Source organism: Aspergillus candidus (genome assembly GCF_002847045.1).
Source record: "Aspergillus candidus strain CBS 102.13 unplaced genomic scaffold BDW47scaffold_29, whole genome shotgun sequence".
Classification (NCBI taxonomy): domain Eukaryota; kingdom Fungi; phylum Ascomycota; class Eurotiomycetes; order Eurotiales; family Aspergillaceae; genus Aspergillus; species Aspergillus candidus.
Window position 1 is genome coordinate 179,832 of NW_020194034.1, and position 22,745 is coordinate 202,576.

At 53.6% G+C, this 22,745-nt stretch overlaps 8 protein-coding genes and 1 non-coding gene across 9 annotated transcripts; 7 read left to right on the forward strand and 2 right to left on the reverse strand.

Annotated features, from left to right (window-relative positions):
* Positions 1-1,104: 1,104 nt before the first annotated feature.
* BDW47DRAFT_126601 (NAD(P)-binding protein) lies at positions 1,105-2,085 on the forward strand (the record flags this gene model as incomplete). The annotated part of the gene is made up of 1 exon (XM_024816579.1): positions 1,105-2,085. One exon carries the CDS (start codon positions 1,105-1,107, stop codon positions 2,083-2,085), a length of 981 nt encoding a protein of 326 aa, XP_024671156.1.
* Positions 2,086-2,743: 658 nt separating this feature from the next.
* On the forward strand, positions 2,744-5,186 carry BDW47DRAFT_107462 (cation diffusion facilitator family transporter). The gene is made up of 5 exons (XM_024813015.1): positions 2,744-3,197; positions 3,248-3,294; positions 3,361-3,447; positions 3,507-3,830; positions 3,889-5,186. Exons 1-5 carry the CDS (start codon positions 3,119-3,121, stop codon positions 4,936-4,938), a joined length of 1,587 nt encoding a protein of 528 aa, XP_024671157.1. The 5' UTR covers positions 2,744-3,118; the 3' UTR covers positions 4,939-5,186.
* Positions 5,187-5,398: 212 nt separating this feature from the next.
* On the forward strand, positions 5,399-7,664 carry BDW47DRAFT_107463 (putative manganese ion homeostasis (Fr)). The gene is made up of 2 exons (XM_024813016.1): positions 5,399-5,881; positions 5,946-7,664. The coding sequence occupies exons 1-2, from the start codon at positions 5,531-5,533 to the stop codon at positions 7,581-7,583; spliced, it is 1,989 nt and encodes a 662-aa protein (XP_024671158.1). The 5' UTR covers positions 5,399-5,530; the 3' UTR covers positions 7,584-7,664.
* Positions 7,665-8,692: 1,028 nt separating this feature from the next.
* Positions 8,693-9,898, forward strand: BDW47DRAFT_107465 (alpha/beta hydrolase). Its single transcript, XM_024813017.1, has 2 exons — positions 8,693-9,062; positions 9,137-9,898. Exons 1-2 carry the CDS (start codon positions 8,722-8,724, stop codon positions 9,819-9,821), a joined length of 1,026 nt encoding a protein of 341 aa, XP_024671159.1. The 5' UTR covers positions 8,693-8,721; the 3' UTR covers positions 9,822-9,898.
* Positions 9,899-11,275: 1,377 nt separating this feature from the next.
* Positions 11,276-15,548, reverse strand: chsF (chitin synthase CHS3). Its single transcript, XM_024818938.1, has 3 exons — positions 12,561-15,548; positions 11,679-12,484; positions 11,276-11,596 (listed from the first exon to the last, which is right to left on the reverse strand). Exons 1-3 carry the CDS (start codon positions 15,242-15,244, stop codon positions 11,514-11,516), a joined length of 3,573 nt encoding a protein of 1,190 aa, XP_024671160.1. The 5' UTR covers positions 15,245-15,548; the 3' UTR covers positions 11,276-11,513.
* Positions 15,549-16,587: 1,039 nt separating this feature from the next.
* On the forward strand, positions 16,588-17,249 carry BDW47DRAFT_107469 (uncharacterized protein; the record flags this gene model as incomplete). Its single annotated transcript, XM_024813018.1, has 2 exons — positions 16,588-17,021; positions 17,095-17,249. The coding sequence occupies exons 1-2, from the start codon at positions 16,671-16,673 to the stop codon at positions 17,245-17,247; spliced, it is 504 nt and encodes a 167-aa protein (XP_024671161.1). The 5' UTR covers positions 16,588-16,670.
* Positions 17,250-17,531: 282 nt separating this feature from the next.
* BDW47DRAFT_107471 (uncharacterized protein) lies at positions 17,532-18,518 on the reverse strand. Its single transcript, XM_024813019.1, has one exon. It carries the CDS (start codon positions 18,289-18,291, stop codon positions 17,959-17,961), a length of 333 nt encoding a protein of 110 aa, XP_024671162.1. The 5' UTR covers positions 18,292-18,518; the 3' UTR covers positions 17,532-17,958.
* Positions 18,519-18,887: 369 nt separating this feature from the next.
* BDW47DRAFT_t91 lies at positions 18,888-18,977 on the forward strand. Its single transcript has one exon. It is a non-coding gene; the product is annotated as a tRNA-Asp (tRNA).
* A 1,373-nt stretch (positions 18,978-20,350) lies between these two features.
* chs3 (putative chitin synthase activator (Chs3)) lies at positions 20,351-22,413 on the forward strand (the record flags this gene model as incomplete). The annotated part of the gene is made up of 2 exons (XM_024816580.1): positions 20,351-22,091; positions 22,184-22,413. 2 exons carry the CDS (start codon positions 20,351-20,353, stop codon positions 22,411-22,413), a joined length of 1,971 nt encoding a protein of 656 aa, XP_024671163.1.
* Between the last annotated feature and the right edge of the window lie 332 nt (positions 22,414-22,745).

Sequence of the window (22,745 nt, forward strand, 5' to 3'; positions counted from 1 at the left end):
CGTGTCAAAAATGGATTCTCCTACGATTGACGATTCCTCTGAGCAGATATCTACCTACCTACCTACCTCCTTTCCATAACCGTGCGAGGAGCATTTTCAAAGTTTGTCAGGCCGTCCATCCCAAATCACACGACCCACTTAGAAAGGGTAAAAAAACACATCCAACCTAGAAATCCTGATCCTATTTTCAGCTGGCATGCTTCCCCCTTGTTTCGGCAAAGATCGCCGCCGTTGAAGCTATCTTGATCTCGACGGAATAACATCCATTATTATGCTTGCGTTTTTCCTCATTTGGCGGTTTGTCCAGCAACTTTAAATCACGTGAGTTCAGGGTAATTACGACTCCAGTGACCATATAATAAGATCAATGGGTTGCTGTATGCATTGCAGTTAAGGTCGTATGATTCAAGCCACACGCTAGTAATCAATGAACTGCTAGGGATTGACAGCATCTTGGCAAGGTACGCTTATTCCCTAGTCCTATGGTAGGGTGGTGTTCAGTACTATATCATCAATCCTGATATTGATTGTATAGTTGGTACTATAGCTAATCTCGACTTAAGATAGGGAATCCTTTGGGTTCAAAAACAGTTCTTCCTTGGTAATCAAATACCTAAACTCTTCACCATACATGAATTTCGACACACAGCAGATAGGTTAAAGAAACCCAAACAGTCAAATCATGATGGTGTTTATGGCCGCATCTAATAGCCGCTTTTTGTGCAACGTCAACCCACCCCAAACATCCAGTCCAGGATAATGTATCACATTCTTCCCCTTTACTCTACATACCTGACTTCGCGATCGGAACAAACAACAAAGATGCTATGAGAAAACGGCCGACTTAGATGGAGATTGATTATATTAAAATTTCTTGATCCTCTTATAACTTAGACAGGATATCAAGATGTTGATACATAGGAGATAGTAAATAGAACCAGTCTAATCAATGTGAGGGCTTGATTATAGCAAATAACTCGGGGTGATGATGGCGGTGACAGCTGACAGAATACCATTGATTTATATATCATAGATGCACTCCCTTGAAACAACCCCCAATTCCCAATACACCCTCAAACCCACCCCAATGCCAAAACAATCACAATGACTTTCAACCCCCAGCTCGACATCCCCGCCCTCACGGACAAAGTCATCCTCGTAACAGGTGCCACCGAAGGCCTAGGCAAGCAAACCATCCTAGACCTCGCCCAACACCATCCCGCGAAGATCTACCTCGCCGCGCGCTCCCGCCCGAAAGCCGAAGCAGCCCTAAAAGATATCCAAACCAAAGCCGGACCCAACTGCGCGCCCATCGCCCTCCTCGATCTCGACCTCGCCTCCCTGGACTCCGTCGCCCGCGCCGCAGAGAAAATCAAAGCGCAGGAGTCACGGCTCGACATTCTCATCGCCAATGCGGGTGTTCTAGGCGCAAAAGGCGCCACTAAGGACGGGTACGAGATCCAGTTTGGCGTGAATCACCTTGGGCATGCGCTGCTTATCCGGCTTCTACTACCACTTTTAATGCGCACTGCGCAGCGCGATGACGTGGCGGTAGGTGAGACGCGCGTGGTGATCGTTGGCTCCCTCGCGGAGAAACTCGCTGCTCCTGCAGATGTGATCTACCCATTTGCGGAGCTGGAGCGCGGCGAAGCGCCGCCGATGATGGGCATGATGGCGAGGTATGGGTTGAGCAAGCTGGCAAATGTGCATTATGCGGCGCAGCTGGCGCGGCATTACCCTGAGGGGGAGTCTGGGGTGAGGTTCGTGGCGCTGCATCCTGGGGCTGTGAGGACGAATCTTGGGGAGATGCTGAAGACGTGGCCGAGGGTGCAGAGCGCGCTGCGCGGGTTGGTGGGCATGTTTTTTGGGCTGGTTCCTGTGGAAGAGGGCGTTTTGGGACAGCTTTGGGCGGCGACTTGGCCGGTTGGGAGGGTGGATGGGATCGGTGAGCCTCGGTCTGGGGTGTTTTATCATCCTGTTGGGGTAGAGGGGGGAGGGACTCCGTTGGCTTATGATGAGGGGAAGGCGGGGGAGTTGTGGGAGTGGACGGAGAACGTCTTGAGGGGGCATTTGGAGGGTGCATAGTGAGGTGTAGAGGATTTATAGATTCATGGGAATAGATAATTACTATAAAGTCCGGCCCTGGGGGCATTGATTGACTTCATCTGGCATCCTTGTTTGGTGTCCAGGTGAATGATCAGGCAAGTGACGGCACTATATAGACATTCTCCAGACATTACATTGGCGCGAATAGGATGTATGCAGATGTCTTCAGTGTAAACTAGTCTTGCAGTAACTGAGAAATAGAATAGGTTCATCAAATAAGCCTAGCATATGTCAGTTTTGCTCTGGCATTAATCTACTACTCCCAAAACCGTCCACTGTCCAGCCTGTTTGTTCAACATATATCAAGAAGACAAAGGAAATTGCCGTCCATGCCTCAGCTGTTGTAACCTAATACACCTTTTTGATATGATAATTTTGACTTCTTTGTTTTATCTTCGCATTTTTAGCTTGGTTTTCAAACTTAGTTCATGTGATCTTTACTGGTCTATAGTTTGAACAGACCTACTTAGCTATTAGCCTCTCACAAATATCCTAGTCTTGGCTGACGCCGCAGCTGCATCCGGTATTCATGGTAAGCAGTAACCACTTTGACCTTAACCACGCCACTGGCTTCTACACATGGGAAAGTCTATGAGAAGTTTGAAACAGATGTAACAAGCATTAAAAGGTAAAGCACCTGAGACATGCTTTGATCAATTGGCATTGAAAGCCGCAAGTTGTAGGAAGAATAAAGATCGACCGGGTAGTTGATTCACCGCGTTGCCTGATCCCAGTCTAGCCTGCCTTCTTTTTCTTTTTCTGCCAGCCTTGGCACGGTCATCCATCCCATTTTATTATCGATCCTGCATTCCCCTCCTTCCATAACTCTACGGGCATTCCTCTCTTCGTCATTTCGCCCGTTGTACAGATTTCATCTCTCCTATTGCATATACGCTCTTGTCGCGGGCTTGGACTGAACGTGATCCCGACTATTGAAGAAGCCCGCCATTCTCTTATCGTTCCTTTTTCGCGGCGACTCGCGCTCGGTGGCGCGCCGCAGACTTGACCGACGATGGGTCTCTCCAAGACCAACAGGATCCTCATCCTGTTGGTGATCGATACTGCATTTTTTCTCCTAGAATTGATTGCTGGTTCGTTATAGAGCACGTCGCTATGTTTATGCCCACTGACCGTTGCATAGGTTATTCCGTCCATTCGTTGGCCCTCGTTGCGGATTCCTTTCACATGGTACGCCTGGTTCCCGTCCTTCCCGTTCCTGACTGCAAGAACCTCTTTCTAATCTACCCCTCATAGCTCAACGATGTCCTCTCCCTCCTTGTTGGTTTATGGGCCGTCAAAGTCGCCAACCGTGAAACAACCTCGCAAGTGTACACATATGGGGTAAGCATCAACTCCGCCCTCGCAGCTTGGATCGTAACTGACCGCGGATCTCTCGCTAGTGGCAACGCGCGGAAACATTGGGTGCTCTGGTGAACGGTGTCTTCTTGTTGGCGTTGTGTGTCTCGATCTTCCTGGAGGCGGTTCAGCGCTTGTTCGAGCCTCAGGAAGTGAAGAATCCCCGGTTCGTCTGTATTGTCGGCTGCCTGGGTTTGCTGTCCAACATCGTTGGCCTGGTCCTATTTCACGATCACTCTCATGGCCATGGCCACAGCCACGGACATGGGGAGATCGAGGAGGCAATCAGCGACGAGGATACCGCGGAGCAGGGTTTCGCCTCCCCTCAGCCGACAACCCTGGCGAATAAGCGTAAATCCATTGCCAATGTGAGACCTCCCATCCATACAACTTAATTCCAGTCAAGTGTCTGACTCTTTCAAAAAGCCCGAGGGTATCGCCGCAACCGAATCTTTGACTTCCCCTGCCCATCGGATCCGGTCTTCGGACGGACGGACTCGTGGTCGCCGATACAGCACCGCGACCAGCCGAGGATTCGGCGTGGAGGACATCCAAGTGCACCCGGCGACCTTGCGCCAGGAGATTATTGCCGCCAGCCGGAACAATCGTTTCCTTGGCGAACAATATGAGTCGGACCTTGACCAGCCAGAGGACGAGTTGGATGGGGCAAAACCGACGGAGCGGTCTGGTCTGCTGCAGCACCAGGATCGGGCAGCCAACTATACCGATGAGAGCGATGACACGGTGCTGAGGTCGGAGGAAGCTACCGAGGATGACATCCACAAGTTTCACAACCACGCTCAGCCGAAACCGAAGGATCACAAGCACGGGCACTCACATGACCTCAACATGCGCGGGGTCTTCCTACATGTCATGGGTGACGCCCTGGGGAACATCGGGGTGATCGTCTCGGCACTCATTATTTGGCTGACCGACTACTCGTGGCGATTCTACGTGGACCCGGGCATCTCGCTTGTGATCACCATGATCATCCTCGCCTCCGCCATTCCGCTCTGCAAAGCTGCATCGCGCATCCTTCTGCAAGCCGCGCCTTCCGGGTTGAGCATCGATCACATCAAAGAAGACATCGAGGGATTGCCTGGTGTCCTTGGCTCACACCATCTGCACGTCTGGCAGTTGAGCGATACCAAGATTGTCGCTTCTATCCATATCCAAGTGGACACTGAGATTAAGGGAGAAGGGTCTGAGCGATACATGCGTCTGGCGAGACAAGTGCGCAATTGCCTCCATGCGTACGGGATTCATTCCTCCACGATCCAGCCAGAATTCGCCCCCGACAGCGACGCCGAAGACAACAATCCCGCTTCATCTCACGCCAGCAACAGTGGCTCCCCGGCGCCGAAGCAGCCGAGCCGAGCCGCTAGCATCCGCGACGCGGACCCCCAGGCGTGCCTCCTGGAGTGTGGAGATGAATGCGCGCGTGGGGGACAATGCTGTCCTAAGAGACCGGCTTAGTTCATATCCCTATCCCTTCCCCGTTGATTGGTCTTTTTGTCTCAAAACACTATTTCGGCTATCATCCCATCCATACCCCTCCTATTGTATTATTTATCCTATCTCTTCCTGCGACATGATACGTGTTCTAGATGGTGGGCCTCCTCATAATGGTTCATGATGCATCGCATGACATTCGGTCGGTGGGCTTGGGCGTTACCTATTTTTTTTTTTTGGCATATGTAGTCCAATCCATTGCATGATTTTACATACCAACCTCGTAAACGATATCTTGTACGGAGTAAAGGGGGAGAGTATCCCATGTCACCCGTGGTCGACACCTCAGGCAGACATAGATAACGCATCACGTGACTACTCCGCGGATCGCCTCAGGTGAATCCACTAGACTAGGGGCGGTCGATCTGCTCCCTGCCCAGCAGGGGCTGAACTATGCTGACGTTCGTGCTTTTCCCCGATCATTCCTCGCTCGTGCCAATCGGTTCGGAGTCTTGTTCCTGTCAATCACCCTCTCCTGCATGATACCCCCCTTGCGTTGTCATTTTTTGCTCCGTTTGAACGCTGTCCGCAATGCCGCGGAGGCAATAGCAGCACCATGCCGAGTTACTCGTACCCTCACACCGCCGGTGCCAATCCGTACCACCCCCGCCACCGAGATTCATTCACCGAGCCCACGACCTGGGAGTCTTTAAGAGAGATGCTTCCGCTGTGGGCTACGCAGTGGATTGTTGATTTGCGCGCTTATCGGACGCGAGTTACTGCGACTGGAGAAGAAGGGGTTAGGAGTCGCGCGGCCATGAAATCGTCATTCCGGGCGCTGCCTGGTCGTTTGTTTACAGTTGTCAATGCGCTGGTTGTATTGTGGCTTTTTACGCTGTGGTGGGGTGAGAGGACTGTTTTCCACGAGAGCCTTGAGTCGTGCGAGTGGGGGAATTGGGAGCAGTGGGTGAGTGATCCTTTGTCAGATGATTCTATACACCGATCTCGACTAACGGGTGGTTTTTGGTTAGCCTCAAGATGCCACGCCTCACCATGTCGCCTTCGTCGCCGATCCGCAGCTCGTCGACCCCCATACATACCCCGGTCGTCCGTGGCCTCTGTCGACGCTGACCGTCAAGTTCACGGACCAGTATCTTCGGCGGTCGTTTTCCTTGATTTCGAGCCGGCTGGGTCCCGACTCGGTGTTGTTTCTGGGTGATTTGTTCGATGGTGGTCGGGAGTGGGCTACAGAGACGACCTCTAGCCCCGAGGAGCGGTACAAGAAGTACAAAGATGGGTTTTGGAAGAGTGAATTCCACCGCTTTATGCGCATCTTCGCCCCCCAGTTCAATGAGGGTGACGCGGTGTCCAAGGATCCGCTAGGTCGCACGATGATGGCTAGTTTACCTGGAAATCATGATCTGGGGTTTGGCACTGGCGTTCAGGTACCCGTTCGCGATCGGTTCCAGGCCTTCTTTGGTAAGGGGAACCGTGTGGACGTTATTGGGAATCATACTTTCGTCTCCGTCGACACCGTATCCTTGAGTGCCATGGATCAGCCGGACCCGGTGACAGGGAGTATGGGTGTCGGATCGGGAGACGGCGAGCAACCGAACGCACGGATCTGGAAAGAGGCGGAAGATTTCCTGAACAACATGGGTTTGCACCGGGGTAGGGCAGAGGCAGAGAGACTGCGCATGATGCGGAACGAAAGCGAAGGTATCCTATTTGACCACCGCATCGTGGATAACATCGCCGAGCCCACCGTCCGTCAACACTCCAAAAAAGAGATTGCCGGCCTCCCCGCCATCCTCCTCACCCATGTTCCACTATACCGCGAGCCCGGCACGCCATGCGGGCCTTTACGAGAACATTATCCCCCCTCGGAGCCGGGCCTCGAAAAGGACGACCGGAACGCACTCACCATCGCCGGCGGCTACCAGTACCAGAACGTGCTGACCCCAGCGATCACAAAAGACATCATCACCAAAGTCGGACCCAACCTCGTACACGTCTACTCCGGCGACGACCACGACTACTGCGAAGTCGCACACCGCGAGTTCAGCGGATCGCCTAAAGAAATCACCGTCAAGAGTCTCTCCTGGGCGATGGGCGTCCGCAAACCAGGCCTAGTCCTCACCAGCCTCTGGAACCCCATCGACCCCGAAACAGGGAGACCAACCACCGACCGCGCCGGTCCCGCGACAGTGCAAAACCACCTCTGTCTACTCCCCGACCAGCTCACCATCTTCATCAACTACGGCCTCCTCTTCGCATTCACCCTTATCATCCTGCTCCTCCGCGCCGCTGTACTCGGCCTCCGTCCGCCCCAATCGGATCCCAACTTCAGCCCCATCCTCCCCCTCCAAGAACAACCTCCCCGCCAAACATTGCACTCCAAATCCCCTTCCTCCAGCACATCCAGCTCGACGTTCGCCCCCGGCGGCCTAGCTAGCCGCGCCACGAACGCCAACCCCCGCCTCTCTGACCCGTCTTACAACGACGACGCTGACGCTGACGCGTATAACTCCAAATGGAAAGGCGTACACTCGTCTCGCCATCGGCGAAAGCCGGGTCTGTCTCTCGTTAAGGATGTAATGGTTGGGTCTGTGATAGGCGTGGCGAAGATCGTTTTGCCGGTTTATTTCTTTTTGATCTGGCGGTGGTAGATCTAGTTGGTTATATGCATATTTGTATAGGACCGGATGGTCGGATTTAGATTAGTGACGTTTGAAGCGCATTGAATCATGGAGTTTTGGGTTCTGCTTCGTTGGTTACAGATTTATAAATGTTCGTTATACGTCAAAATAAACAAATAAATATATACATAAATGAACGGCCCTAATCGCAACAACACTACATATTGCTCTTCCAGAAGAGAACAAGACCATGACACCTCCCGCCTATCTGCGAGATTTGAAAATTAATACAAAAGTCTACTGATCCTATGACTCCAAAAGCCCACCACTCCAGCCATTTCTCCACAAGTCAACCATCAAGAGGTCGCAGATTAGCCAGACTACCACGCCTGGGCACAACCTGATCCGTAGCAAGCTGCACCCTCCTACTCTCCACCCGACATATATCCTCGAAAACTCCCACTAGCTTGATCGCTGGGTACTTATCAATATCTCCAAGATGGATCAAGCCAGTCGTTGTATACGACTACCTCCATCATAGTCGATTGCGTCGTAATCTTCGAGGGTGTCTGAGATCTTGTAGAGAATCTTGGATGTCTCAATCAAGGCTGGGAGCCATTCTTGGTTTTCGTCAGTTATTCTCCTGCGGGCAGGTGTGTAATCAAGTGTACTAAGGACGACTACTTACTGGTTTTATTCCAATCTCCAGGTCCATCCTCGGGGCCTAATTACTGGCCCAGGCGGAGGACCGTTGCTCTCAGTGCGGATCGTCGTTCTTGCTGCCCGGATCAAGATGCTGCGAGATAGTTGTCTACGGTTGCGTGATTGTATATAAACCGCGACAGACAGGCAGACTCAAAAGGATGAACGTCCGAGTGAGTGCTGCAACAATTGCCATACCTCAGACTACAAACTAGATAACCTCCCAACAATATCCCAGGTCAGCTCGCACATCATTGGTAGGCGGTGCCCCAGCCGCTCGGGTGAACGCCCGACATTAGCGAAGGCTATAATTCGGTGGATGTGACCCTGACAGGGGTGGATTGCGGAGAATCGGGCAGGGCCTGGACTAGATAAATCTATAACTAGCAGCCCCAAAGGATTCTCTTCCCCGTCTTCAAGCCCCTCATCCAAAAACCTCATCATCATCTTCAAAGCTCCCGTCAAAATGCCAATCACCAGCGATATCACCCTCGACGTCTCCAAATTCCGCTCGGAGAACGCCACAGAGCCAACAAAGAAAGCCGCCGCGCATCTAGAAAGTGTCACTAAAGGCTGGCCCCGATGGTACGAGGTAGGCATCGAGAAATATCGTGAGATGCGGGAGCTCGGTACTTCGCCGCTGCCTAAGCCTGTCTATCTCCCCGAGGCTCTCGATGGCACCGTTCCTTCACGCGATGCTGGCCGGGAGATCCCTATCCGCATCTACAAGCCGGATAATGACCAGCCCAGCCAAGGCGTCTTCCTGCACTTTCATGGGGGCGGTATGGTGCTGGGAACGCACAAAGAGTGAGTTTCCACCCGCCCTTCTGGAGCCGGGGTGATTCCTCCTCCGCAAAGATTGGTGCTCATTTATTGGACAGCTCCGATAGCATCCTCCGGAAGTACGCCAACCACTGCCAACTGACGGCCATCTCAGTGGGATACCGTCTGGCCCCAGACCACCCCTACCCAGCCGCGCCGAACGACGCCATCGACGTCGCCGAGTACATGGTGGACCACGCAGAGGAAGCATACGGCGCCCCTCTCCGCTTTCTAGGCGGGGAACCCGCAGGAGGCTATCTCAGCGCCCTGTCAGGTCTGCAGCTGAAGCGGTCACGGCCGTCTCACAACCTGTCGGGACTCATTCTGTCCTACGGCTCATTTGACCTGGCCTTCGGGCTTCCCATGGTGACGGCTCTGGCCAAGCCTCTCATTATAGATCCAGAAATCCTGGAGCGCTTCATGGGCGCGTATGTGCCGGGCATGAGTACGGCCGAGCGCAGGAATCCTAGCGTGTCTCCGCTGTATGAGAATCTGCCGGCTCTGGTTGCGTCGTCTGCTAGTTCGTTGCCCCCGGCGCTTTTCCTCTGCGGGACGGAGGATCCGTTGCTTGATGATACGATCCTGTTGGGCGGCAAGTGGAGTATTGCTGGTGGTGAGGCTACAGTGAAGATTTACCCTGGTGCCGTTCATGGTTTTACTCTGCTCCCCGGTCTGCCTGTGGGGGAGGAGGCCAATGCAGTGATCCTGGAGTTCATGCAGGAGAAACTGAGCGGCTCGGCGTGAGCAATGAAAGATCTGGGGGTTTTCCGAGGAAAAGCCTATATCTATTAGAACAGCAATGAGATAATGGACTTTTTGGCTTCAATTGCACCATTAGTACTTACCTAAGCTTAATATACCTTTACTCCCTTGGTATCCCCATATCCCAGCGCTGGGCTTTGAGCATTGCCTATTACCCCCAAGGTTCTTAAGCGGCCCTAAACTCCCTCGGCGAGAATTCCAACACTGTGCTATTGGCCGAGTCGTATGCGTGATTTGCCAAGGCGAAGGCGAACGCGCTGGGACCAAGTTCGGGGCATTAGCATTCGGGTATATATATTGTACTGGGGCTCCACCGGATTCCAGGCGCCTTTGATTAGGTATCAGGTCGGAGACGAAGAACTGAAAGAGGAGCTGGAGTGGCTCCCTCATATTGCGGATGGCGTGGTTGGTGATACAGCCACAAGGTTCCAGCGACGTACCGATCTTGTAGGACGCTGTACCTAGGTTTAGAGCTTAAAATTGGCTATAGGCTTGGTGTGTGACATTGAGACAGAGGTTCAATTGTACTATAAATCTAGTTTTAATTAGATATCGCTCCAGCCAAGTGGATGTGTACTAGACGAAACAGTATAAGATAGGGTACGCCTGTCCACGTGCGGGGTCAGAAATTCAAGTCCTGGCATAAGCGGCAGAACTACCGCAGACGGTGAGGTGATTTCATAGTAGGGACTTCGCAAATAAGGTGCAAGAAGGTTTACCCCTGTTTGTAACCCTACGCAGGAAGTTGCTAGTTGCCTGTGTTTGACATCGCTGGCGATACTAGCCCTAATCAAGAAGAGGCGGCGGGTCCCCCCGTCCTATACAAGGAATCGAAGCCTGAAAGTGCCATAGTGTCTTCTGTAGCCGAGTGGTAATATTTACAACAGTCATGAGGCCGGTTCGCACTTCAATACATGTTTGATCCTGACCCCAAAAGATCACAGAATCAAAATCTAGTAGGCACGGAGTATAGCATTACTACATAATAGGTTGACTCGCGTCATCATGTCCCTTTCGGAAATAAGACAGTGCATAAAATGGTGCCCATTGAGCTCAAAAAGTGTCTAGATATCTTTCGTAGCCGAGTGGTATCCTATTCCATATCTCTATAAAACCAGGATAGAAGACTTGCACATATCACCTTATGAGATACCAGATTGAATCCAATGTTTACTGCAGAATGAGGAATGTGGATTCTCTTTCTGATGCCAGATGGGGGACAAATGGTCAACTAAGGTATGTAGGAGGCTGAGCGCAGGAGCGGCTGAGCGGCCGAGTAAGGTATCCAAATATCTACTAGTTAGTTGATTGAGTATTCAGGCACGATTTTATGGTTTCTCTGTGTTCATATCTGTTTGTTTTTTGATTTGTTTATATTCACTCTGCCTGATTATTTTATCTTATCTATTTTTATTTTTTTTAATCATCTTCTTTGGCTGTCTTCGTCCATTAATATACCTCGTCCCATCCATCCTCGCTCAATTATGAACCATATTGCCGATCACTTCATATCAACATCAATCTGATCATACAGACAGTAATGGTATTATATCATATCCATCATATCAGAAGCAAACACAATATAAATCATAATAATAAAATAATAAATTAAAATATACAGCTTTCTCATCACACATATCTCGCCCATCTCTCATCTGTCTAGTTGCCATTACATCAATAATCCGAGTATGGTTCGTGCGGGAATCCATATCCGCTTGTTTGAGGTGCCCAGGCGGGTTGCATGCGGAGGCGGCGGTCTATTTTAATACACATGTTAGCTTTTTCTATTTTTCTCTCTAGGATAAAAAGGATGACCGTGATAAGGAAGGGGGAAAATACCTTTCTCAAAATCCCTCCATCGCTTCATCGTAATCTTACTACTATCGAACTCGCCCTCACCCGCCTCATGGCCCTTATCCTTAGCGCCGGCCGTCTTGCGCGTGTCGCCCCAGCTGAAGTCGTCGAACTTCCAGAACGAGTACATCGGAAGGACGAAGTTCCAGATGGGTAGGGAGATCAGGTAGATGAGCATCCACAACACGTAGACGAGACGGTGGGCGGTCACGATGATGAGCACGCCCGGCAGACCGAGGATAAGCGCCAGCAGGACAAGAGGAATGACCTGGACGGGCTTCTTGACGATGGACGAGACGACGACGTAGACGGTAAATGCGATGGCGGCCGGCAGGACGAGTGTCCCGACCAGCTCGATGAAGATCACGAACTGCATGCTGAAGCAGAAGGTACCGCAGAGGTCGCGCACGAGCACGAGCTCCATTAGATTGTGCACTGTACTGTTGATCCAGCGGCGGCGCTGGGAGAGCAGGACGAGGAATTTGTCGGGGACTTGCGTCTTGCAGACGGCTTGGGGGACGAAGATCTGCTTGCGCTTTGGGAAGGTCCGTAGCATTAGTGTAGAGAGGTAGCGATCTTCGCCGAGGAGGAGCAGGTTCTTCTTGTGGAGGGTGTCGACGACGTTCTCCGAGTAGTGCTCTACTACGTCTGGGTTTGCGAGGATCGGGACCCAGTAGTTTTGGCCGCCTTTGGGCGCTTTGATTCGGTACATGGAGAAACAGCCGGGTAAACAGGTGACACCGCCAAAGACCGATTCAAAGGATTTCGACTGGTGGTGGGAGATAAAGTATCTACTATGGTTAGCATGGCCCATCCCTTCATGAAGAAAAGAAACGGAAAGAAGAAAGAAAGAGAAGAATAACATACTCGAACACCTGGATCATCGTCACCCAGCTTTCCGTCTTGTTGGCAATCTTGGTCTCCCCACAGAGACCCATGACTTCCGGATCCTTCACCATAGCCGAGATCATATGCGTCAAACTGTCCGGGAACACTTTCGTATCGGCATCCACCATGAGCACCATCTCGTAAAAGTCCGGCGAAATCCCAGTCACATTCCACAGCCCCGTGAAAATGTCAAACTCGAGCTCCGTCATGCGCTCGTCGAACATCACCTTCTGCAGGAAGGACATCAGGATGATCTGGCTGTCACGCTTGCCGCGGTTGCCCGGCTTCGACTGTTCGCGTTCCGGGGGCGTGCCGCACTTGACGATAATCATCATGGGCACACGCTGCTGCTTCTCGGGCGGGATGACGGAGGTCTCGCCGTAGTCGTAGAAGCCCGCGTAGACCTTGGCCATGTTGTGTCGCTTGGCGCCCGTGGCGACCGCCACGTACGAGTACGGCTGCACCTGGTCCGGGGCCACGAGGTGGTCCCGCATCATGCGGATGACGATCTCGGGCGTGGAGAACTCCTCGCCCTTGCCCTTGATGATGCCGTCGCAGATGACGACGATGGTCTTGTGGCTGTTGGGGTAGTCCGTCATGGCCACCGAGTCGAGTGTCGACCGGATGCCGTCCTCTCCCTCCGAGTAGCAGGTAACCAGGCATAGCGCATGCGCGAGGGGGTATCCGTAGGGCTGCCACTCGGGCGGGGGCTGCGGTACCACCAGCTCGTGGACCTCCCCGGCCGAGCCCGAGCCATCGGGATCGCTGGGGTGGTGCGGCGGCCCCAGGCTGGTGCGGCTGCCGGCTGGGTTCGGGCTCAGTGTGCCGCCGCTGCCGGTGTGGCTCTGCTTGTAGATGGAGGTCGATCCGGTGGGCGCCAGGCGGGCGGTGGAGTTCTGGCTCGCCATGGTGACGTACTGGGGTCGCTGCTTGCCGCCGTTGCCGACGGTGTAGGGGCTGGAGAAGCGGGAGGTGGTAGGCAGGAAGCTGGCGCGTTTGTTGGAGAGCGTCGGGTCGGTCATGCGCGGCCCCGGCCGGTAGATGTCGTTGGACCAGTCCTCGATCTGCTGCTGACGCGATTTGGAGTCGGGCCCCATGCTCGTCCGCTGCGCGGCGAAGCGCGGCGCAAGGAACCACTGGAACAGTAGCGCAAAACCGAACTTGACGATGACGATGGAGAGGATGAAGACGAGGGAGATGTAGAGGACGACCTTGGAGGCGATGCAGCCGACGGTGTCGGTGTCGATGGTGCCGACCTTGATGATCTGGGACAGGCACTTGCCCAACTTCTTCTCCGCCCCAGTCTGCAGGTAGTAGGTGAGGTCGACGCCACGCACGGCGGGGTTCTCGCGGAGCTCGTCGAACTTGGAGGGGTAGCTAACCTGCGACGGGTCAAGCCAGCGCAGCAGGTCGAGGTCCAGCACGTTGCCCGAGTAGATGACCAGATTCCGGCTCTTGTTCCGGGTGTCTTCCCACGTGAAGTAGACATCGCCGGAGCTAGAAAGGCCGTAGAAGCTGTGGCGTGCGTCGCCGGAGGTGTGGCAGGCCCAGCCGTTGTAGTGCTCGGAGGCCGTGCGATTGGGCGATGTTGAGCCATCCTGGTTAAAGGGAGTGCAGGGAAAGTACCAGGCGAGGTCCCCGGCGCCGTTGGTGGGGATGTCCGAGTCCTCGGCGCGGGTGATGAGGCCCTTGCAGGCGCCGTTGACCTGCTGGAAGAAGAAGCTCCCGTCCTGACCGCCGTACTTGTGGGGCAGGTCGTAGAGGACATTGGAGCCCTTCGGGATGCCGGCGGCGGCGTCGTGTGTAGATTTGGAGAGGTCGTAGGCCTGGCCGTGGAAGATCATGTAGCCGCTGGAGACCTGGTTGATCTTAAGGCGGATCGGGGGCGTGCCGCAGACGGCGGCAGTGAAGCCGAAGGTGAGGAAGCCAACGAAGGCAGCAATCATAAGGATGATGCTGATGAGACCGATCTTCTCCCGCCAGGCGCTGCGCTGGGCCTTCTGGGGCATGCCGAAGCAGCGGAGGATGAAATCGGGAGCCCAGAAGGTGAGGACGGCGCAGTAGGTGGTCCAGAGACTGGGCGGGCGCACCTGTTCCATCGTCCGCTGACGCCGGCGCTCCTCGGCGGAGAGCTTCTTGGCGATGCGACGCGAGCCCCGTTTCTTCTTGGAGTGACGCCGACTGGGGGCGCGCTCCATGGGCTTGTTGACGTTGCCATGGGCGCCGTACAGGGCGTCGCGCTCCCCGACGGCTTTGTCCTCGAGGCTGCGGGAGCTGTTAGTCTCCAACTCGGGGTCCTCCGCTACGGGCACGTTCCCGGTGGCGGAGGGATAGGTGGGCATATGTTGGGAGCGTTGGCGATAGTGATAGTTGGGGTGGTCGGGGTCGATGCGATTGCGTTCGGGCTTGACCATACTGCGCTTGCGCCGCAGGTCGGCGGCCGCATCCATGCGCTCTTCATCCGTTCCTCGTTTTCGGTGACCGCTGTGCGAACGATGATGGCGGTGGTGGTGATGGCGATGGCGATGGGTCGTCGGGCTCGCGAGGGACTCGTCCTGGGAGGGTTGGGACTCCCGACGCCGTCTGCGGGACGGTTCGCGAAACGCGGAGTGTGTCTCTTCGCGGCGGGGGGACACCTTTCCCGGCCGCTGGGGCAGCGACATGGCCGCGATGCGATCTGACTGTCTGTCCGGACGAGCTGTGGGGGGGCGGGGGGCGGAGGGTAAGAGATTCGTCCGGTCAGGGCGATCGCGACATCAACAGTCGTTCGGAATTCCTGCGATGCATGCGACTTCAAGGTGGATCGCTCAGGTCGACCGCTGGTCGCCGTCCGATGCGACAGCGATCGAGGATGGCAGACCCAGACGGATCGAGATGAGGACGATGACGATCTCGGAGCGGATGAGAGATAGGGTTTTGATGGTGGATATGTGGTGGTGAACAGAGCGAGGGAAGAGAAGAAAAAAAAAGATAAAATTAGAATAAAATAAAATAAAAACAAGTAAAGTCAAATCGAATAAAATAAAAGCAAAAAAAAAAAAAAAAGGAAGAAGGAGAAGCAGGAGAAGGAGGATGGCGATGGAGATCAGGCGAGACCCGAGCCGAGGAGGAGTCTAGTCGAGAGAGGAATGGTTTGGTTGACTAGGGATCTAGCCAGAGGACAGTAACGGAGGACAGAAACAGAGAATGACAGGATAAAAACAAATAATAGTGAATACAGCGCTACGGGATGCTAAAGCAGTCTAGTCCCGACGGAGGGATTGGACAGGGGAGAACCCACCAGTTAGGCTGTGTGTGTGGAGGGAGGTTTCATGCAGGGAAGATAGGAGAGAAACAAGTGCATTGGAAAGAAAGAAAAGACGGGAGAGGGAGAAGTGGGGGAAGAGAGTGCTTGACTAGTAACTGAGGTAGAGAGAGAGAGATGTAACCTGATGGATGAGATGAGACAGGAGGATCACGGGATAGACTGATGAAAGGACCTTGAATGCCTTGTTATTGGGAATACTTCATTAAGAGAGAGAAGTTGTACCTACATGACAGTACTGTAGGTACAGACCAAAGACTAGGGTCACAAGTATACAAACACTAAACGTCGCCTGGGGCAATCACTCCATTGATGGTCAGTGTGAGGGGGTCTGATATTCATTCTAACCGATAATGGTTAGACCATCGCTATTTGATTGGTTGGAACATCCATTGTCTCAGGTCCCCTCTTTCCCTTTCACTGCACCTCTGTCACTTGCTGACCTTTCACTGAACTCTCACTTGGAACCTGAGTGGACGTACATTCAGTGAAGGGAAAGTCAGCTAACCATACTAGCTCTAGTGGGTTGAATCATATCATCGTACCTACTCAGAGACTACCTCAAACAGAGAAAGAAGTGATAATTAGGTCATGTACTGTATAGATTGATAAGGTACCTAGTTGTCATGCACCTCAGTCCTCCGAGGCATCTGCCTGAGGCTACCATGTTGACGGGCAGGGGCAGATATTCAAAAGTAACCTGTCACACCCAGGTATTCCCCAGAACTGTACCATAGTATACTCAGTAAAACGTCAACCTCCAACATCCCATCAATACCTTCATCATGACTCCCCGAACTATCTACCTAGTATCCGACCGCCAAGCCTCCTCCCAAAGAGCCCATTTCTCCCTCTTCGTTCCATCAACGGCCGATCCTACCAGGGGAACCATCATCCAAGTCATCGGAGCACCCATGACAGGCTACGCCCTTGAATTCAAACGGAACCACTCCCCCAGCTCTATCCAGCACAGTTATGAGACCTGCCCCATCGGACAAGTCGCGTCGGCCCACATTGTGGATTCCACGCACACAGCAGCGAGCACAGACTGCGAACCGAAGGGGGATATCGAGATCGCTGCCGCCCAGGTCCCGCCTCCGCGGATTAGCGAGAATTTTCTGGCTCCTGTTAATGATGTATGCAACACGATCAAGGCCTTCCTTGTGGGAGTTGAATGTAACTAATGTTGCGATCTTATGACACGCACAGACAACCAACAAAAGATGTCAAGAATGGACGATGGAGTATATCCGACATCTGGTGCGCAAAGGCCTTGTAGATGCAAGCGCGGTGGAGATCGTCCAGTCCAAACGAGACCCACCCGGCCATGGGATTGGTTTGCAACCCGCAGGGAGACATTAATCCGGGATTGTGTCTGTTTGCTTTTCTTCTTTACTATCAAATTGCAGCCTATCTAGCTATTAATACTACTACGACTAACATCTAAACAGCCCTAATAGCTGTAGTATATTCATGAAAGACATCAAATCCTTGCGTTCACGGTTCCAAAAATAAATATATTCAATCTCTCCGCTACTCACTCTCATACTAGCATGTATAAAGTGCTTTACAGTACTTTTCATAATTAGGGTATCACCCTGCCTGTCTCTATTCCACAACGACTAGAATTTGTGATAACCCCGTACTAGATATCATGATGTTGCTTCGATGGAGATCCGTATGGGTAAATCAGATAGTCTCATAATCTGGCAGCAAGTATCTATAGGGGTCTTTGAATATTTTCGATAGAGGAAGCCGGGCCTGCGGTAAATTGGAAACCCAGTCGTTGAGTTCTGCTATGCTGTGGAAGGAGCCGGCTTCCGGCAATAATTAAAAGACATAGTCCAGAACTCGCTGCTGTCCAGGAGAACCTGAAGAAAAGTCCCGTTAAACCATACAATATCAAACACCTCCAGCCGGCTTCTTGGGCGTACCAGTGTACTTGCCGGAAGATTCTTGTTCGAGCTGGTGTAAATTGTCAATAATTTGACATATTTCGTCATTCAAGTACACTTTCATCCCCCTCACCCAGCCCATCCCAAGCATCCAGCAATGTCTGCCCTTGTATCCGCTTCATGTGGATAAAAACATGGTTGCCTGAAGCGAACACGCCATCCAAACACCTCCGAAACGAGACCCTCCCCTCGAAAGTCTGCTGGATAACTGCAGACACTGCGCCTCTGCGACCTTGACGTAAGGACCGAAATTGACGAACAAGTCAAGATGATCCAATACGAGAAACTGGGGCTGAGAACCCCTGGGTGCGTCGTGAGATCGAGCCCTTACTTCTACTAGGGTGGGCAGGTGTCGGCTGGGGAGGCTGAAAAAAGAGGAGTCTGGATAGTCTTTCTCTCGTTGGTCTATCCTCGGTATGTGGGTGTGTTGTGGCTCTTGGATTGATGACATTGTGGAGTGGGTTGTGGTGTTTCACCGGACGGTGAATGTTGTGTGAGGGGGATTGTTTTTATGCAAGTGCTTGGATTGCCTGGGTCTCTTTGATGATGGTGGTGGGATGGTGGAAGTGTAGCAGTACTGCTGTAATTCCGATACGGGAAGCATTGGGAAGATACATAGATCCCATGCATGTAGGCTTACAGCTTGACTTGGAGATAGTCGTATGTCTGGGATCTGGGACTAATAAGGCTACTAATTTATAGAATCTTCATTTATGGAATAGCTGAACAGATTGATGTATACATCTCGATAAGATTAGGTGTATAGAATACAGTCAGGCGTCAAAGCAATAAACTCAGGCCCAAAATATCAATGCAACAGTCATCACTATTAAAAAAAAAAATCTACAGGTCAGGTGGTGCATAACTGTAATACCCCAAGATCGAAATAGATTGAGGGCGGGCGCCGTGTCTCGTCCGGCCGTCATTTGGCCGGGCTCGAGACCCGCCACGATGGAGTTCGGAAGAAAGGGGAATTATCCTGCATATTCGACTTCTGTAAGTATGATCTGTGTGATAAAGTCAAATAAGAAAAGAACTCAACAACAATCCTCGATGGTCTAACGGTCATGATTTCCGCTTGTCATGGCTTCGTCCTTACAAGCGCGGGAGACCTGGGTTCGACTCCCAGTCGGGGAGATTTCTTTTTATTTTTACTTTTACTTTCTTGTGATATGGTAAGGCAGGTATTGTGAACCATGGTTGATAGCTCGTGGGTCAACCCGACCCTGGCGGCCCTACGAACCATACCCCAATCCGACCATTCTTCCGCCACGGTTCTCCTGATCGTGTTATGAGGCTGAGGGGATCCGCGATCGTATTCTAACTTTATTTATATTTGTTTCCGTATTCGCTATCTATTCGAATATATTGTATATCAAATAGAGAAGAGAAAGATCTGGTCTGGTTCGGCCCGAGTTGCCTGATCAGACAATGTGAGACATCGGGTGGGCAGCCTACCGGATTAGGAGGGAGGCAGATACTTTGGTCCAAGTCCCTCTCGTTAGTTCGTGACTCTTGAGACATTCCGAAGTGGCTTTGGACGGTTTTTCTTCCCACCTGGAACATCGGGTCAGCTCGTGTTGGACAACACATTCATCCCAGGCATCTGACGCCCGGACATGGGTCCACCCGGATCTGGGGATTAGGCATGAGGGTTCTTTGACTCTAGAGTTTAGACAGGGTGTTGTTCAAGGATGCTATAATTATCCTGGGAGGGGATTCGGTGCCGTTCGGCTGATTCTGTCTTGATTGATTACACCTAGTCTTTACTTATGTATTGATCCTGGATGATCGGGACTAGGAATGGATTGTCATCATTCAGAGATGACCAGGAATGATCATCCAGATAAATTCAACAATAGAGAGAAATAAGAATCAACCGATCTGCAGGCACTGACAGAATACAAAATACCAATACAAAAGAAAGAAAGTGACTAAAGTGATCTAACCCAACCTGATACGAGCCTCTCTGCCCTCCCTCCTCACTGGTCCGTCTGTCGCTCTCTTTGCCGCTCTCTTTTCTTTTCTTTTCTTCTTTTCTTTCTTTCTCTTCTCCTCCATCTGGCTTTCTCTCTCTCTTTCATCCACTTCTCTCCTCTCTTTCCATCTCTTCAACGCCCAGGAAGAAGAAGAACGACCCAGAAGATACGAGAGACGAAGGAAGATAAGGCAAAATAACCATCCATCACTCCAGACATCAACATCCCTTTACAATCTTTCCCCGGTGGAACCCCGACTTACTCCAGTTGACACCACTTCCATTCCAATTCCTATTTCAATCTCAATTCTAAATCCAATTTCAAATCCAAATCCAAATCCATTCTCATCTCCTCGCCCGTTCGATCCCTTCATATCCATCAATTGATTCTGTCCGTTCGCTGTTACACCAGGCGATCCCATCGGTTCCCCCGCTTCCTCCATGTCCGCTTGACCCGTCCCCACCCCGCCAATACATCCTGGTCGGTCGCGGACTCTCGCCCGTAGACTGTCGCCGTGAGGGGTGTTGCAACATGGCCACTTCCATGGCCTCCGAATACCCCCACCCGCTACCCTCCCCGCCCCCCGTCTACAGTCGCTTCTCGCCCCCTCCGCCCATCACCCAGCGACGGCCCAGCATGATCGCCCGCAAGCCATTGCCCGCCGACGCCTCGCTGCCCCAGGCGCTATCCACCACCTCGGCCCCGCCCGCGGTCCAGCCGCCCCACGACCAGTACGATGTCCCGCCCATTCCCACCGCCGCCTTGGCCCGCCTGTCCGTGGTCGATCCCTCGCCCTCGGGGCCGACCACCCATGGGCCCTTCCCCCCGCGTCGGGACTCCTACGCCGCACCGCGTCGCCCGGAGCCGGGTCACACCCGGGCCGGCAGTGGCTCTTGGTCCGCGGGGGAGCCCCAGGCCTCGGAAGAGACCTCCAGTCTGACCAAGACCAGTGGTTCGTCGTCGGAGGATCATGACGCGCAGAGCGGACACCAGAGCTCCTCGCGCGGCAGCCTCGACAGCATCCCGCAGGCCCCGGAGAACTGCGAGCCGCTGCACTACCACCACCGCCCCTACCGCAGCTCCCTGGGCGCCCCGCGGTCGACATCAACTACCGCCTTGGTCGAGAACGGCCTCCACGCCGGCAGCCGACGGCCCCGCCGGCCGCGCTCTGCCTACTCGTTCGTGTCGGACGGCCAGGGCTCGCCGCACGCCTCCCCTTACCTGCACGCGCGCAATGCGTCGCGGAACTCGACGGCGTCCCCGGACGTTCGGCCCCTGTCGTTCGTCGACCTCCTCCACACCTCCTACCCGCAGCCCGGGCCCACGGTGCCGTCGGGCAACCACGCCCACCTCCGGGCCTCGGTCGGCAACCACGCCTCCCTGCTCACCCACCAGCAGACCTTTGACATGTACCGGGCCAACGTCAAGAAGACCGACGACCCAGCCGTGCAGTACGACTTTGCCGTGTTCATGGTCAACGCCACGCTCGAGACCCCCGCGGGCCAGTCCCCGGGCGACGGGGCGGCGGCGATCACCCGCCTGAACCTCCTCAAAGAAGCTCGGTCCATCCTGCAGCGGCTGGCAGACCGCAGCTACCCGTTCGCGCAGTACTACCTGGCCGACGGGTACGCGTCGGGCCTCTTCCACAAAGGCAAGGAGGACTACGACCGGGCGTTCCCCCTCTTCGTAGCCGCAAGTAAGCACGGCCACGTCGAGGCGTGCTACCGCACAGCGCTCTGCTACGAGTTCGGCTGGGGCACGCGAGTCGACGCGGCGCGCGCGCAGCAGTTCTACCGCCAGGCGGCGTCGAAGAACCACCCGGGCGCACTGCTGCGCATGGCCAAGGCGTGCCTCGCAGGCGACATGGGGCTGGGAAAGCGGTACCGGGAGGGAATCAAGTGGATGAAGCGGGCGGCGGAGTCGTCCGACGAACAGTACCCGGCGGCACCGTACGAGCTCGGCTTGCTCCACGAGCAAGGGTACGGCGACGACGTGTTCGCAGACCCGGCCTACGCCGCGCAGCTGTTCACCAAGTCGGCGGACCTGGGCCACGCCGAGGCCAGTTACCGACTAGGCGACGCATACGAGCACGGAACACTGGACTGCCCGCGCGACCCGGCGCTGAGCATCCACTTCTACACGGGTGCAGCGCAGGGGGGACACGCGCTGGCGATGATGGCGCTGTGCGCGTGGTACTTAGTGGGGGCAGAGCCCGTGTTGGAGAAGGACGAGAACGAAGCGTATGAGTGGTCGAAGCGGGCGGCCAATTTGGGTAAGCCTCTCTTTCCGTCTTTCCCCCCCCGTTTCCCTCTGTTTTCATTGTCCATGATTATTTGAAAGAAAAAAAAACTAAATCAGTAATAGGCCTCGCCAAAGCGGAATACGCCACCGGGTACTTCACCGAAATGGGCATCGGATGTCGGCGCGACCCCCTCGAAGCCAACGTGTGGTACGTGAAAGCGGCGGACCAGGGGGACGAGCGGGCGACGCATCGCATCGCGGCGATCCGAGCGGCGGCGGAGGGGGTCAGCCCGGGGGAGGCCGCTGTGTATGGCAAGGGAAAGGGGAAGGGGAAGCGATTTGGTATTTTCTAAACTCACTTATGACGAGGGTAATAATCGTAATGTTTGTATTTACTTGTGCGCGTTGTACGTATGTATTTGGCGTTGTATATAGTGTATCTGATCATCTCACTGCTTGACAGTAAGGACGAGTAGTCGTCCTAGCTAGAACCTAGAAGCTAGTAGCACGACATGGATACATACCTAGATATAGGAGAAGATAGCACCCGTACCTGATAAGTAGGGGCCTAGAAAGAGCGGCAGGAGGAAGAGATAGCCTGTTTGCTAACTGTAGGTACCTCACAACAACCAATGATCAGAACCGGCTCCAGAAAGCAAGCACAAGAATAGAAACGCCCAGCGCC

Coding starts and splice junctions, on each gene's coding strand:
- chsF (XM_024818938.1), bottom strand. CDS start 15,244: ATGTCGCTGCCCCAGCGGCCGGGAAAGGTGTCCCCCCGCCGCGAAGAG. Junction 12,485..12,560: donor ACGATGATCCAGGTGTTCGA/GTATGTTATTCT, acceptor TAACCATAGTAG/ATACTTTATCTCCCACCACC. Junction 11,597..11,678: donor ATGGAGGGATTTTGAGAAAG/GTATTTTCCCCC, acceptor GTATTAAAATAG/ACCGCCGCCTCCGCATGCAA.
- BDW47DRAFT_107463 (XM_024813016.1), top strand. CDS start 5,531: ATGCCGAGTTACTCGTACCCTCACACCGCCGGTGCCAATCCGTACCAC. Junction 5,882..5,945: donor GGGGGAATTGGGAGCAGTGG/GTGAGTGATCCT, acceptor GTTTTTGGTTAG/CCTCAAGATGCCACGCCTCA.
- BDW47DRAFT_107462 (XM_024813015.1), top strand. CDS start 3,119: ATGGGTCTCTCCAAGACCAACAGGATCCTCATCCTGTTGGTGATCGAT. Junction 3,295..3,360: donor TTGCGGATTCCTTTCACATG/GTACGCCTGGTT, acceptor TACCCCTCATAG/CTCAACGATGTCCTCTCCCT. Junction 3,831..3,888: donor AGCGTAAATCCATTGCCAAT/GTGAGACCTCCC, acceptor TCTTTCAAAAAG/CCCGAGGGTATCGCCGCAAC.
- BDW47DRAFT_107471 (XM_024813019.1), bottom strand. CDS start 18,291: ATGTCATCAATCCAAGAGCCACAACACACCCACATACCGAGGATAGAC.
- BDW47DRAFT_107465 (XM_024813017.1), top strand. CDS start 8,722: ATGCCAATCACCAGCGATATCACCCTCGACGTCTCCAAATTCCGCTCG. Junction 9,063..9,136: donor GTGCTGGGAACGCACAAAGA/GTGAGTTTCCAC, acceptor TTTATTGGACAG/CTCCGATAGCATCCTCCGGA.